The 17,033-nt window shown below is 40.9% G+C and overlaps 1 protein-coding gene across 3 annotated transcripts in view; it reads left to right on the top strand.

Moving 5' to 3' along the window:
* Nucleotides 1–17,033, top strand: part of LOC122558896 — a 72,155-nt gene that overhangs the window by 30,711 nt on the left and 24,411 nt on the right. For all 3 annotated transcript variants that reach the window (XM_043707820.1, XM_043707819.1, XM_043707821.1), the window contains 2 exons: nucleotides 3,462–3,520; nucleotides 5,150–5,269. In XM_043707820.1, the coding sequence (XP_043563755.1) occupies nucleotides 3,462–3,520; nucleotides 5,150–5,269 (179 nt within the window). The remainder of the gene's footprint in view (nucleotides 1–3,461; nucleotides 3,521–5,149; nucleotides 5,270–17,033) is intronic.

The following is a 17,033-nucleotide window of genomic DNA, read 5'->3' as shown; positions in this document are numbered from 1 at the left end:
TGGCCTCCTCCATCGCCAGAACATGGCAACACGACGCCTGGAGGAAGAGTGCCTCATCTTCCGCCTAGGAACCCTCCAACCACGAGGGATGAATGCAGATTTCTCCAGCTTCCTCATTTCCCCTCCCCCCACGTTATCTCAGTCCCAACTCTCGGACTCAGCACCGCCTTCTTGACCTGCAATCTTCTTCCCGACCTCTCTGTCACCACCCCCTCACCTTAACCTCCTTCCACCTATCTCATTCCCAACGCCCCTCCCCCAAGTCCCTCTACCCTACCTTTTATCTTAGCCTGCTTGGCACACCCTCCTCATTCCTGAAGAAGGGCTTATGGCCGAAACGTCGATTCTCCTGCTTCTTGGACGCTGCCTGACCTGCTGCGCTTTTCCAGCAACACATTTTTCAGCATTGTGCCACATTGCACTATCTTGTGGAAACAATATATTGATCTCATAGTTATTTCACATGAAATCACTATCATAACTAGCTGAAAAATCATATGGTGTTTTCTGGATAATCTGGTGCAAATTTGGTGGCCTGTGACCAGTGGAGTGCCACAAAGATCGATGCTGGGTCCACTACGTTTTCTCATTTATATAAATGATTTAGATGTGAACGTAGGAAGTATAAGTTAGTAAGTTTGCAGATGAAACCAAAATTGAGGTGTAGTGGACAGCGAAGAAGGCTACCTCAGAGTACAACGGGATCTTGATCGAATGGGTCAATGGGCTGAGAAGTGGCAGATGGAGTTTAATTTACATAAATGTAAGGTGCTGCGTTTCAGAAAAGCAAATCCGAGCAGGACTTTACTCAACGGTAAGGTCCTAGGGTGTGTTGCTGAACAAAGAGACCTTGGAGTGCAGGTTCATAGTTCCTTGAAAGTAGAATCGCAGGTAGATAGGATAGTGAAGAAGGAATTTGGTATACTTTCTTTTATTGGTCAGAGTGTTGAGTACAGGAGTTGGGAGGTCATGTTGCAGCTGTACAGGACGTTGGTTAGGCCACTTTTGGAATATTGCGCACAATTCTAGTCTCCTTCCTGTCGGAAGGATGTTATGAAACTTGAAAGGGTTCAGAAAAGATTTACAAGGATGTTGCCAGGGTTGGAGGATTTGAGCAACAAGGAAAGCCTGAACAAGCTGGGACTGTTTTCCCTGGAGCGTCGGAGGCTGAGGGTGACCTTATAGAGGTTTATAAAATCATGAGGGACATGGATAGGGTAAGTAGACAAAGTCTTTTCCCTGGGGTGGGGGATTCCAGAACTGGAGGGCAAAGGTTTAGGGTGAGAGGGGAAAGATGTAAAAGGGACAAATGGGGCAACTTTTTCAAACAGAAGGGGGTGCAAAAATGGAATGAGTTGCCAGAGGAAGTGGTGGAGGCTGGTACAATTACAATATTTAAAAGGATGAGTATATGAATAGAAAGGGTTGAGGGGGATATGGCCAAGTGCTGGAAAATGGGACTTGATTAGGTTAGGGATATCTGGTCGGCATGGACGAGTTGAACCGAAGGGTCTGTTTCTGTGCTGTACTTCTCTCTGACTTTATGACTCAATATTGCAGCCGGCACATAGTCACGTACAATGAATCCTGTACACATAATGCAACGAAAGAAATGATGTTTCAGAACGGAAAAAAATTAATATTGAACTCGGAACATTAACTCTATTTCTCACTCCTGTCAGACACAATGAAAGGATAGTCTTACACTTGCCTGTGCGTTTAATATTGTTAACACAAGACATTCAAAGTACTTTTTGTGAACTTTTTTTGAATATTTGCTTTCCCACCATGACAGTCTTCCATGTTTTCCTATTTGAAGGAATTAATTATTTGCTGGCAATGGCTTCATTGCTTCATCAAAGTAAACATTATTTGCTTGCTAAACTTGGTGTTTCAGTTGTAGGGAACATCAGAGCAAATCCCGTCTTCACCATCTTTTGTACACACTCAGTTCAAGCAGAAGCTGTGATCAGGAGTAGGACACCTAACTATTCTTGTTCTTTCCAACTCAGAAGCATTGAAGCAACCCTAACTGAGATCAGTTAACTTGACATAATCCAAGAATCTAATGTGGAACCTTCCTGGACTGCATGGGCAAACGCATTGAGCAACCAATGGAGCCTGTGACCATTGTTATGCCAATTAAATGTTGAATTTTAGGAAAATCATTCTACTTTGTGTTGTATGAAATCGATTTCAAATGAATAGTCTTGAAATTCTCTGAAAGAGACAACAGATTTCCCTTGGGCTGTCTTCAAGGAGTGGGACACCATCCATGACATTAGAATTAGATGCAAGAGTCGGCCCACTTGGCCATCTTGCCCTGTAGTCATTTAACAGCCATAAAGCAGGCAGAAAATCTTGGAGTTGGTTGTTGAAAGGGCACAAATCAGCAGTGATTATCTAAATCATGGTATAAATCAGGAACTTAGAGATGAGTGTAACATAGGTAATATAATAATCATGAGAGAATTCAACTAACCTATAGAGTGGCAAGCTTAATTCGTATTAATTTATGGAAGATGAATTCTTGGAATGGTTGCAGGATAGTTTCCAGGAGTAGTACATTGCGGACCCAACTAGGGACTGACTATTTTTAATTTACTCTTGTGAATGAAGAAGAGCTCATTAATAATACTGAGACTGATAGATTTCTACATATTAAGATCATCAAGGAAAATGGTATTGCAGTAGAAGGTTAAACATAATCTCACTGAATGATAAAGTGGGCTCAAAAGGCTGAATGGCCTACTCCTGTTGATTATGTCAGATATATAATTGGTTTGAGATAGGTTTTCCAACCTCACCTGGGGGGGTGGGGTGTTGGGTGGGTACGTCCCATCTCAAAGAGCTACCGACCAATTAAATGACCTGGAAGAGCATAATCAGGATCATTGATGCAATTAAATGCAAAGGGAAGTGGTGGGTTGAGGGGGCTGTTTCAGGCTGACCTGGTGAGAGCCCTAAGGAGGGTAAGATGCTAAGGTGGAATGCCAGCGAGGAAGGGTAACATAATCCTGAAACGACCTTTGGGAAGGGGCCTCCAATGAGCATCCTCAATCTTGACAAGCTGGTGGCTTCCATAGTGTTTGGGGTTGGCCTGGGCTCTCCAACCATGGGCCTCTCCAACCATGGGTTAATCCAAAGGCAGCAGGATGGAGCACCCTAAGTGGCCACATTATGACCTGAATTGGAAGATGGAGGAAGGGGAAGGGTGGACTATGGGGGAGCGGCAGCACTGCCAAAGACCTCCAAAATGAGTCGGCAATAGGAACAACATCCACAGCATGCTCCCCAATTTTACAGCAGCGGCACCCACCACCTGCCCAACTGCACCTCTCAAATCTAGCACCTTTTCATGTGAAGTATTATAGTTCATTTCAGTATTCCATATTCAAAGCTGATGTATGTATGTAAGTGAGATTAACATTTGTCTATAATTGTTTTATTTTATATCACAGATAAACTGGGTGATGATAAAGACAACTCTGATGAACCAGATAATATCTATAACATCACGGTTAGTGCAATTTGCATATTATTTTAACTTTATTGTCAACTTTAGTGCTGGAAAATGCTAACAAAATGATAGCAAAATGGTCAATTTTGGGATAATTGAGGCACTTACTGCAGTGTTAATGGAAACAGGAAGACCATGTCACCAAAAGCAAAAAAAGTTAATTTTTATTTTTATTTGGTGACAATGTAGTGACCTGCCATTGGTAGGAATTGGTTACCACATGCTGACTAGATAACACTGCTGCTATCTATTTTAGACAGACTAGGATTAGCAAGATGAAACTTCAACTTACTGAATATAGTGTATCAATTTATCTTGACTGATAGTGGGGTTGGGTAGTTGAAATATTTATGACAGCAAGGCAATCTGTTTTGATTAGTTTGGGGTGGGATGGTGCACCAGGTTTGGGGATATCAAAATGCTGCCCCTGGAAATAAACAGGGAAATCATGTCAGAACAACTGAATATTGATCAGTTAAATGCACTCCCTCACATTCCTGGGAAAAATGCATAGTTCATAGAACATAGAATCCCTACAGTGTGGAATTAGGCCATTCGGCCCATCAAGTTCACATCGTCCCTCTGAAGAGCATCCCAATCAGCCCCAACTCCCTACCCTGTAACCTTGCATTTCCTATGGCTAACCCATTCAGCCTGCACAACCCCGAACACTATGAGCAACTTAACGTAGCCAATCCACCAAATCTGCACAAGTTTGGACTGTGGGAGGAAACTGGAGCACCCGGAAGAAACTCACATAGACACAGGGAGAATGTGCAAATTCCACACAGTCATCCAAGGCTCGAATCCAACCTGGGTCCTGGCACTGTAAGACAGCAGTGCTACCACTGAGGTACCATGCCACCCCATTGTGTGCGGTAGTCCCTGAGAATGAGGATGACACTTGCTCATGGCAGATACCTGTGCTGGATTCTTTAAACATGGAGAGGATGTTATGTTGCATCTCCTATACGTGGTTCTGGTTGACTCAGAAAATCTCTTCTCTTACCCCCTGCCCTCGGCATGTGGGAAGGATTTATGGATTGATAATCAGCACCCTAGTTGGCTGTGTTATGATCATAGCCTAGAGCTTTGGCTCTCACTGCATCACAGAATCTCCACAAAATTGGGTCAATAAATGGAATGAAATGGTGGCAAATAAATTATATTTCATGTAGTTATTTCTAATAAGAATATAAAAGCATAGAAAAGGTGCATTGCAGATTCATCTAAGTGCAATGTTTGCTGAAAATAAACAGCATTTTATCAGTGGATTGAAAAGCTACAGTTGTAAAAAGGCATGAAATCACATTACTTGGAAAATTCTGCATAGTGTATTGGACATCCATGCTAAACAGCACCGCAAGTGTACTTACACAACATGGACTGCAGTGTCTCAAGAAGGCAGCTTACCACCACCTTCTGTAGGTCATTTAGGGTAGTTGGTTAGGGCAGTTAGGACAATAAATGCTAGCTTTTTTAGAGATGCATACATCACATAAATTAATATGAAAATAAGTATTGTGCATCAACATAATTAGTGCACTATGAAACTATATATTAATAACAACATATGCACTTGTATTGCCATTTTATATATAGATAAATTCACTTAGTTTTCTATTGCAGTCCCGACTACTGAAGAATGAAACTGCATTTTTTCTCTGGACAAATGGAACTGATGCTCAGAACCTCCAAAAAGATCAGATTTTTAACCATTTTGTTGGGGCTAGCTCATTTACTACTAAGGTAGGCTCTATGTTAAAGGACGGGTTCCTCCATCATAAGATGGTGTCTCCATTGTTTGGTGACTGGCAGCTTTGTACAGCAATAGGAGTTTCACTATATGGCTTATTTCAACAACACTAATAAAGGATCTCATGTACTGAAATTTTGCCAATAGCTGTCTATTTTATGACACCTAGCCCCTTCTTTTCCAATGTAAGGCTCCTGTTATGGTCAGATGAGGAGACATTGAACAGCTCCCCTCTCTTCCCTCTTCTCATTTGACTGCAACCATTTTTTAAAGGAAATGAATATACTTGCCAGTTCTGTGAGTGTTTAATTGTTTATGTGCTATGACCATTAAAGACTCAATAAAACAAATTTTTTGAGCTTTTAAAAGTAAAAGAGGATAGTTTTATTTAATCTTTAGTTTTAAGTAAAATAACAAAATCAATCTCTCTCATACACAAAAACAGATTACAGAGTGGGAAGTTAGGTTACATAATTTGAAGTCCGGTAAAATAAAGGGGAATTTGGTTCTTGAAGGTTGGTGACTTGAATGGCTTAGTTGTTTAGTTGTTTAGATTAGATTAGCTACTGTGTGGAAACAGACCATTCAGCCCAACTAGTCAACACTGACCCTCCGAAGAGTAACCCATTCCCCCTACATTTATCTCTAACTAATGCATCTAACACTATGGGTAATTTAGTATGGCAAATTCACCTAACCTGTACACCTTTGGATTGTGGGAAGAAACCCACGCAAACACAAGGAGAACGTGCAAACTCCACGTTTGCTGGAAGCTGGAATTGAATCCAGGTCCCTGGTGCTATGAACCACCTTGCCACACTAACGCTTTCAGCAATGAGCCAATTTTGAGATGTAAATGGAAAATGCATCTGTTCTTCAGGAAACACTGGCATTGGTTTGAATACTTTCTAAAATTTATGATTGTGATACTTGGATATCACAATCAAGAGCAGGATTCTAAACTTGCCAGATGGAAGGAACTCACTCAGGTGCATATTTCTTTAGCATCTCGTGTACCCTCTTCTATATGTTTAAACATACAAAAGGCACATGACCATCTGTCTTCAACTGCCCAGTGATCTAAATATGGTCATGGCTAATGCATTCAAATAGGAACTTAAGTAGATCATGGCCAGGAATTCCTCTCTCAGCCAAGATCCCATTGGCTAAGTGATTATGTCTAATGGTTTATTTCTGCCTGGTTGAGTACGAAAGTGTTTGTCAGCACATTTTATTAATGGGATAGGCAATGGACCCCATTATATTTTTCAAGACAGTTGTTCAAGTGCAGCTTTCCACACTGTCTCTATTTAAGCATTTTTTTTCGAATGGAGAATGTCTTAGTGATGCAAATGTGAAGCAAGCTTTGACAACTCATTGAAATGATGCTTTCAAAGTCAACTTCCGAAATAACCTATAAATAGGCCAACTAAAAAAGGCAGCTACCTAACAGTGGCAGTTATCTATCAAGCACTTGAAATCCCTTTTACTAAAAGAGGTGCTGACCACTGAAGTTAAAATGTGACTCATAGCAGCTGTACATAAGAAAGGGATTTTAAAACACAGGCAGTGTGACTGGAGAGATCGCCTGATTAGATAAATTCAGCAAGTATGTATAGGAATTTGGGTCAAATGGGAATTTGGGAAAGGGAGGAAAGAGCTATACTTATTATGGTTTACCACAAGAAGTGTCCAGAGTGAGAAGTAATGGGGAAGAGGATAGAAGACACAGATTGAGAGGCTGATCTGCAGCTGATGAATATCATAGACCATAATGTTAAATGGATATAGGAAAAGAAGCAGACTGATAAGTAGTACACAGGAGGGATTCTAGAGTAATTAATGAATAAATTAAATGAAATATGGTAATGATGGCAGGAAGGGTAGTGTGTTGTTGCTGCTGCTGGGGGAGCTGCTGGATACCAAGGTGATCTTGGGCAAAGACAGTATTTTAAGTGTTTACAGCTCGAAAGACTTTGGATTTGAGTTGAAGAGCTGGAGTGCAAGCTTCTTAAACCACATCAGGAAGGTGAACAGTTACCTGGACATGTTGCTACAAGAGTTGGTCATCCTAATCATCGTAGGTGATTAAAATTTGATCTGAGATTCTGACAGAAGTGTATAACTGCAGGTGAAGCAGATATAGAGACCCAGAGGATAATATTTGAAGAATGTCAGCATCTGTAATTATTCAGCAATTGGAAAGTTCTTGCAAGCTGTGCAAGATCTTGCAAGATGAGAGTGAGAACTACAGAGAGGATGAGTGTGCTGACTACAGCATCATGGTACAGGGAGCCAATCAAGTGAGGGTAGAAAATAGGAATGTAGTCATGGGAGGAGACTGTAGAACAAAGGGGTTATATACATTAACATGAGCCCTGAAGACTGTGTTGTTTGCCCAGTTCCTATCTCCTCATTCTATGACTGTGGCTGAAGAGGAACTTTGGAATGGGAGGGAAGGAATTTACTTGTCATCTATGTTTCTAACAACAATATTGAAAGGACTAGAAAGTAAGTTCTGCTTAAAGAATTAGAACAGTTAGGAGCTAAACTAAAAAGCAGATAGTAATATTGGGATTCCTGCCTCTGGCATGGACAACCTAGCATAGGATTAATAGAAGTCAAGGAATTAAATGCATGGCTGCAAGACTGGTGTGGGAGGAATGGATTTCAGTTTGTGGAACACCGAAACTAGTAATGGGGTAAAAGAACTGTTCTGATAAGATGGGCTTCACTTGTCCCATGCTAGGAACAGTATCCTGACAATTCACATGTCTAGGGCTGTAGGGAGTACTTCAAACTAAAGGGCAGAGAGTTTGGGAAATATAGTTTTAAAGGTATGGTAGTGATGCAGGGTAGCTATTTGGATAGCAACACCCACAATGGAACAGGAAGAGCTAGTGTGCAAACATAGAAAACAACAAATAGTGTCAAAGAGGGAAAAATGATAAATCAACATTAATAGCCCTTATCTTAAATCCACATAGAATGTGGATCAAAATAAATGAATTAACTACTTAAATAGAAGTTAATAAGGTGATCTTATTATCATTACAGAGTTAAAAATCACACAATGCTAGGTTACAGTCCAACAGGTTTATTTGGAAGTACTAGCTTTTGGAGCACTGCTCCATCAGGTAGCTGTGGAGCAGGATTAACCAGGACCTTTGGTTCATGTGATGCTACAGGTGACCCCACTACATTCTACACTCTCACACAAATACACATAAATGCACAATCTCACACAGACCCTCTCATACGCACGCTGTCTTGCAGACACACATATATACCCCCCCCCCGAGTGGTACACACACGCAAACACATTCTCATGCACTCACAATCATGTGCACACACTCACATGTAGACACACACTCTCTGTTTCTCTCAGAATGTCTCTCTCACACACATATTGGTCTATGGGGTGAATTATCATTTGCAGAAGTGTAATTGCAGATACATTCTATTTTGTTGAAAAAGCACACAATCCATAGACAGTCAATCCATGTAACATTTTATAGATTCCTATTTTGGAAACAGAATCAGTCTGACTCAAGATTGGGGGAGGAAATGTGTTGCTGGAAAAGCGCAGCAGGTCAGGCAGCATCCAGGGAACAGGAGAATCGACGTTTCGGGCATAAGCCCTTCTTCAGGAAGAAGGGCTTATGCCCGAAACGTCGATTCTCCTGTTCCTTGGATGCTGCCTGACCTGCTGCGCTTATCCAGCAACACATTTCCAGCTCTGATCTCCAGCATCTGCAGACCTCACTTTCTCCTCAAGATTGGGGGATACAGACAGACTATACCCTCGCAAAAGCCTTAAGTTATCTCGAGAATGTGATTTGAAAGAAGTTCTGGAATTTACATATTAATGAACTGAAACCTGCAACCCATTCCAAAGGATGAAAGACTTAACAGCAGTCAAGGTTTGTTCAATATCTCGTATCAGTTACATACATGACATTGTGATCTTTTTGTTATAAATTCTGTCTTATAATCCTGCTCCACAGCTACCTGATGAAGGAGCAGTGCTCTGAAAGGTAGTCCATCCAAATAAAGCTGTTGGACTATAACCTGGTGTTGTGTGATTTTTAACTTTGTCCACCCTAGTCCAACACCAGCACCTTCACATCATATCATTACAGAAACATAGCTGGGAACTAAACATTCAGGGATATGTGGGAATGAAAGAGTGGTGGGGTAGCTTTGTTAGAGACAGAGTAAGTATGATAGCAAGAAATAATCTTGGACAGGGAGACATAATGAGTGGAAAAAAGGGGAAGAAGACAGTTGTTGAAGTCTCCTGGAATTTGGAACTTTGGAATATTGGTATTCCTAATAATTGTTCATTAATCATGATGAGAACTTGAACGTGGATGTTTGCTTGACAATAAGTATGTAGAATTGTCAGAAATTGGTTGAAAGGTAGAGAATTATGTAGTTAGTTATAAAATTATATTTAATGCTGAGACATTAAAAAAACTTCTATTTTGGGAGAGCGACAGATAGGAGTGGACCTGCAGGCATACACAGACCAGGATAACATCAGTCTAAGGAGCAAAGTCTGTAGCAAGTACCTTCCAGGAGAGAGGAAGATAGGAGTGGGAAGTCCAGGAGCGTACTGAGCTTGGGGGGCAAAATACATGAATCATACCATCAAGAGAAAGTTCTGAGTTGATTAGTTGGTGAGTAATTGCTGTGAGGCAATGTGTGCAAAATGATGGAATTTAGAAAAATGTAAACTTTTTAATTAACCCTTAAATATCTAACTACTAATGAAGAGACACTAGCAGAGGGTAAATCAGGAACTAACAATTCTATTATTTAGTTTAATCTTAATTTGTAAGGCTTACATTATTTAAATTAGTACAGAAGGTGGTTATGAGATGAAGCATTTTAAGAAATCGACTAATTATTTAATTAAGACAGTAAACATGACAGGGTATATATCATGTCTTATAAGTGCAGAAGGTGGGATCTCTGGACAACAGTGTGATCTATTGCCAAATATGTTAAGTCTGCAACTTGAGCTAGTGATTATGAGTTAGACCCCAAGCTGAAGATACTGAGACAGCAAGCATGGGGGTCATTAACTTGGTATCATATGTTGGGAGGCTGTGATGACATCTGTTCAGTTCTGATTAAGGATCACTTGACTCAAAGCCAACTCTGCTAATCTCTCTACAGATGTTAGCCAACCTGCAGAGTTTCTCCAGCACTTTGTTTTTGTTAGTGTCAAAAATCTGGTTCAAAGGAAGTGTGAGAGAAATGAGTTTTGTTTCATGGAGCATTGGCACTAGCTCAGGGAAATGTGAGCTGTATCTTTATGGAATCATCTTGCCCTGTGCTGGTAGAAGTGTTCTGGTGAGTCATACAGCTAGGGTGGCACAAAGACTTTTAAGCTAAATGGTAGGGAGTGGAGAATCTAGTTTGGGAAGATGTGGTAAATTGAATAGTGTAAACGAGGAAAGAGAACAAGATGGCAAAAAGGGAAAGGATGATCAGAATGTGACAGGAAGGAACAGTGTGTAAACCTAAGAGAGCACCAGCAGATAAGGCTAGAGGTCACAAATATCATAGAAATACAGAACAAAAGGTAGTTAATTAAAGTTGGCCTTATTACAATGGAGAGAGATGACCAAAGTTCGGGAGATCATGATGTAGAATTAGTCTGAATAACAGATAAGAAACAGTAAAGGTAAGAAATTGATATTTGAAGTGGAATATAGGCACCTAATGTTAACCACGTTATAGAATTTGGGACAAAGAGGGAAAAATAATGGAGACTGTTGAGAAATATACAGCTTTAATCATGGGTGATTTTAATCTACATTGGATGAATCAAATTAGCAAAGGTAGCCTGGATTATGAGTTCATGGAGTATCTTCAGGATAGTTTCTTAAAACTAAATATTTCAGATCCAACCAAAGAGCAGGATGTATTAGATCTGGTTGACATGTTTTAGAAATTAGATTACTTTCAGTGTGGAAACAGGCCCTTAGGCCCAACAAGTCCACACCAACCCACCCCCCCCCCTACACCTAACTCTACAGGCAATTTGGCATGGCCAATTCACCTAACCTAGACATCTTTTAACTGTGGGAGGAAACCCACACAGACACAGGGAGGACATGCAAACTCCACACAGACAGTTGCCCAAGATGGGAATTGAACCCAGGTCTCTAGCACTGTGAGGCAGCAATGCTAACCACTGTGCCACCATGCTGCCCCAAATATACTGTATCTTTCAGAGAGATGTTCTGTTTCACTTGCAGAAGGATGTTATTAAGTGGTGCTGAAATGTTTCCTCCAGAGAGGCAGTTGGTAAACAGTTTTAAATTGTCCTTGGGTGTTTTTTTTAAAGTAAGACAAAAGAACCATAAGTCAGTGAGGTCAGGCTCACACAAACCGAAAAGGATTTTGGTTTCCTTTTAGTTAGTGGGTTTTGCTGGCTCTTGGAGGTGTAAGTTTGAGTTTTGTGTTGCTGGAGTATGTGAAAATAATAACCGTGTTGCTGAAAATTGCCTTTGCCAAAGGTGTGTTTATGGGAAGCTGCCTATATTGGAACAGTTGATGATTAGTGGGTAAATAATACGTTGTCTTGTTAAGTATTTCAATAGAGTAAAGTTACGCCAATTCTTCTTTTATTTTAACTGTGTTGTAAGAACAAAGTATTTTTGATTAAAGCTTAGTAGTGCACCAGTCATATCCCATCTAAATCACAGAACCTTACACTGCATTTTAAAGAGATATATGATGAGGGTCGAGGCTATCTCCTTAATATATGGTGGGGGTGGGGGGGGAGTTGATTGGAGTTGGCGGTGTCCTGGTCTGGTCCGGTCCATAAGGAGTGAAGGTATGCAAGTGCACTTAAAACCACTGAGCATCATATTCAGATTGAAGGAGAGGAGACAATCTAAGACTAGTTTTTTAAAACCTAAATGACAGCAGTTATGAGCGCATGAAAACAGAGCTGGCTAAAATCAACTTGAAAATTAGGTTACAGGATAGGTCAGTGTAGGTATGGTGGTAGACATTTAAGGGGTTTAGGACCATTCGGCGCAGCCATTTTGGCATGAGCGATTTGGCGTGGCCTGTTTGGCACAGCCCATTTTGCCGCAGACCCATTTAGGCGCAGAACTATTTCAGCGCAACTCATATTTATTCCTTTTCAGGCTTAGTTAAAAACATTAAAGAAAGCAGTAAAAATAAAAATAATGTTTATTCTGTTTAGTAAAAATGTTAAAAAGAAAAAAAAATAAGTTAATTACGAAAATCTAAAATATGATGTTTATTCAAAATTATGGGCAATCCCTTGTAAATACCAAACATCATTTCTCTCACTAAATCCTTTTATGAGTGTTTGTATTCTAGCATCTGCTTCCCTGAATTTCTTTAATTTCAATGGAATATCGTGCCATCCAGATAGCATTAAAACTTATTCTGCTAATGAATATAATGAAGAACAATTTTTACTAGCCGACAGCAGTAGCACCCCCTGCAGAATTCTTACATTTGGAAGAAAAAGGAATGCCGAGTTTCTGAAACAATCAAAAAAGTTATATGTTGATGGAACATTCAAAATTTCCCCACCTCTATTTTCACAAGTTTATGTTATTTCAGGGGAAATACATGAATGTGCATTCCCACTGTTATATGCTTTACTCCCAAATAAGTTACGAACAACATATGATAAATTATTTGAAATGTTTCCGGAAATACAGCCTGAATGCCGCCCTGATATTATCAGCTGTGATTTTGAACTTCAGGGAAAGAAATTCAGGGAAGCAGACACTAGAATACAAACACTCATAAGAAGATTTAGTGAGAGAAATTATGTTGAGTATTTACGAGGAATTGGCCATAATTTTGAATAAATGTCATATTTTAGATTTTTCATAATTAACTTATTTCTTTTCTTCTTTTTAACATTTTTACTAAAGAGAATAAACACTATTTTTATTTTTGTTGCTTTCTTTAATGTTTTTAACTAAGCCTGAAAAAGAATAAATATGAGTTGCGCCGAAATAGTTGCGCCTAAATGGGTCTACGGCAAAATGGGCTGTGCCAAACAGGCCGCACCAAATCGCTTGTGCCAAAATGGCTGCCCCGAATGGTCCCACTCCGACATTTAAGCAGTCATTTCTGAATACTCAGAAAAATACATATTCTTGAGAAAGAAAAACTCCAAGAGAACGATGTACCATCTGTGGCTAAATAAGGTAATTAAATATAGTATAACATTGAAATAAAAAGTGTTAAATTCTGCAAAGGTGAGTGGCAGTTGAGAAGTATGTAAACAAAATAAAGAACATCAGTGGGGTGGCACAGTGGCTCAGTGGTCAACACTGCTGTCTCACAGCACCAGACACTCTAGGTTCAATTCCAGCCTTGGGCAACTGTGTGTGGAGTTTGTACATTGTCCCTGTGTCTGTGTGGATTTCCTCCCACAGTCCAAAGATGTACAGGTCAGGTGTAAATTGCCCATAGTGTTAGGTGCACTAATCAGAGGGGAGTGGGTCATTCTTTGGAGGGTCGGTGTGGACTTGTTGGGCTGAAGGGCCTGTTTCTACACTGTAGGGAATCTAATCTAATCGTAGATGACTTAAAGGTTAATAAGGAGGTGGAAATTACTGTTCAAGAGAACAGGGCTAGAAATTTTTTTTTCCATAGATATTTTAAAAAGAGTAACTAAAATGAGTGTTGCACTAAAATAAAGACTGCAGATGCTGGAGATCTGAAACAAAACAGAAATCGTTGGCAAAACTCACAGGTCTAGCAGCATCTATAAGAAGAAAGCAGAGTTAATATTTTTGAGTTGGTGATTCCATCAGTTCTGGTGAAGAGTCACAATCTCAAAATGTTAACTCTGCTTTCTTCCCACAGATACTGCCAGACCTGCTGAGTTCAACCAGAAATGTTTGTTTTTGTAAAATGAATGTTGGTTTGCTAAACTTCGAGTTTGGGGAAATAAAAACAGAAAATAAGGAAATGGCAGATGAATTGAACAGGTATTTTATCTGTATTCATTATAGAGGATGCAAATAACATATCAGAAATAAGTGTGATTCAGGAGGTTGAAGAGGGAAGGAACCTAAATCAATTACATTGACCACGGAAAAGATACTGAGAAAATTGTTTGAACTAAACACTGACAAGTCCCCAGGTCCTGATGTATTTCATCCAGGGTCTTAAAAGAAGCAGCAGCTGAAATAGCAGATGCTTTAGTTTTATTTTCTTTTTTTCAAAATTCCTTAGATTCTAGAAAGGTCCCATCAGGCTGGCAAATCATGAATGTGGCTCCTGTATTCAAGAAAGCGATAAGACTGAAGCAAGGTGCAGAAAGTTACTGGCATGTTGGAGTGAGGGAGATGATGTCTTGCTTCCCCTGGAAGGAAAGTGAGCAATCAGCCACCAGACCAATAATAAAACAAAACAAACCAACAACAGATGGCCTCCTATTTCAAGGACTGCAGTTTTCCCTCCCAAATGATCAACAATGCCCTCCCGCACATCTCCTTCACTTCCTGCACTGTTGAACCCCACCCATCCAACCGCAACATTTGTAGAAATCCCCCCTCATCCTCACTTTTCATCTCACTAATCTCTGGATACACGCATTATCCTCTACCATTTCCGCCACCTACAATCAGACCCCACCACCAAAGATATTTCCCTCCCCACCTCTATCTACGTTCCGCAGAGACTAATATCTCCATGACTTCCTTGTTAGGTCCACACTCCCCACCAACTACTCTGCATTCCCAGCACCTTCCTCTGCCACTGCACAATGTGTAAAACCTGTACCCACACCTCCCCGCTCACCTCCATCCAAGGCCCCAAAGGATCTTTCCACATTCAGCAGAGATTTTCCTGCACATCCAAACACCTAGTCTACTGTGTCCAAGCTCTCGATTGTGGTCTCCTGTACGTCAGGGAGACAGGACACCAACTCTCATTTCAGAGAACATCTCTGGGACACTTGCACCAAACCCCACTGCCCTGGGGCCAACCACTTCAACTCTGCCTTTCAATTCCCCAAGGACATGCAAGTCCTGGGCCTCCTCCACTGCCAAATCCAAGCCACCCGAGGACTGGAGGAAGAATGCCTCATCTTCCACCTTGGGGCCCTTCAACCACATGGCATCAACATCGACTTCACCAGGATCAAAATCTCCACTCCCCGCACCTCATCCCAGTTCCAACTCTCCAACATGGTACCACCCCATTGACCTGAGCTACCTGTCCATCTTCCTTCCCACCTATCATTACCTCCCACCTACATATACCTATCGCCTCCCCAGCTATCTTCACTCCCACTGCCCCACAGACCCACACTCAGCCCCCATTTATTTCTCAGCCCCCTTCCCCCATCCTCCTATTTATCTCTCAGCCTCTTTTCCCTTCCACATTCCTGATTTAGGGCTTATGTCCGAAACGTCGACTCTCCTGCTCCTCGGATGCTGCCTGAGCTGCTGTGCTTTCCCAGCGCCACACCTTTCGACTCTGACTTTCCAACATCTGCATTCCTGACTTTCTCCAAACCAACAACAAGCCTGCCCTGCAGCCATAAGGCACTTTTGGGTGGGTAAACTGATGGATAGTGGGAACACAGCCACTCAGAGGGAGGAAATACTATCCTCTGAAGCTGCAGGCTAAACACATTATAGAGTCTTGGCAGCTCCAGGACACTGCCAGCATTGTAGGCAGGCCCATTAAGGAAGTATTCTAGAATAAGATATGAGTTTTGAGCGTTGGCGTTTTGGCACCTTTAGCCGGAGTAAAGGGCCGATAACGATTATGACGATTATATGTATATGACAAGTATATGATGATTAGAGGGAGGAGTCTGCATATTCTTGGTGGGGGGGCACAGACGGACAAAAGACACTAACCTGAAGACAGTACCCTCTTCCTTCCCACCATTTTGCACTTTTCTTTTATTTAGAAAGGTGAACCCACTCCTACCAACATCAACAGTTTTATGTCATTTGAAACATTGAACAAGCTCAGGTGACAAGCAATTATCCATGTACATCTGGTGAGCTTATTGCCAATTTCAGATCATATTATGGGGGCAAACTCAGAGATGGGCTAGCATGTCGTGGGCTAACCGGTGACCTGTATTACATGCCAATCATGCCGTCATCATGCCACCATCCCCCCAACACCCCACACCCCACTTACCTCACCAAAAAGAAACACAGGAACATATAATATCCAGCCTCAGGAAACCACAGGCCAATTAGCATAACATCTGTCACAGATGAAATGCTCCAATATTTTATTAAGATTAATATAGTGGGTATTTAGTAAAGCTCAGTGCAATCAGGAAAAATCAACATGATTTTTGGGAAAAGGAAACAATGTTTAACTTATTGAAAATGTTTGAAGTGATAAAAAACATGGAACCTGTGAATGTGCTGTACTTAAATGTCCAGAAGGTACTTGACAAGCTGCCACATCAAAGGTAACTGGAAAATGAGCTTATATTGTTGGGGGGGGTGGGGGGTTGGGGGGTTGGGGGGGGCACGGGTTACATATTAGCATAGATAAAGGATTGGTTAGTTAAGTGGAAACAGTAGACATAATTGGATCATGTTTGGGTTGTCAAGATGTGACAAGTGGAGTGCCACAGGGATCGGTACTGGGGTAATTTGTATTAATGACTTGGTTGAAGGAATCAAATGTATTGTTGTGAAATTTGCTGGTGGTATAAAGATAGATAAGAAAAGTTATCAAGAGGACATAAGAAGTTCT

This window comes from Chiloscyllium plagiosum, chromosome 18, assembly GCF_004010195.1.
Source record: "Chiloscyllium plagiosum isolate BGI_BamShark_2017 chromosome 18, ASM401019v2, whole genome shotgun sequence".
NCBI lineage: Eukaryota > Metazoa > Chordata > Chondrichthyes > Orectolobiformes > Hemiscylliidae > Chiloscyllium > Chiloscyllium plagiosum.
This window is presented reverse-complemented; position numbering and strand designations above follow the sequence as displayed.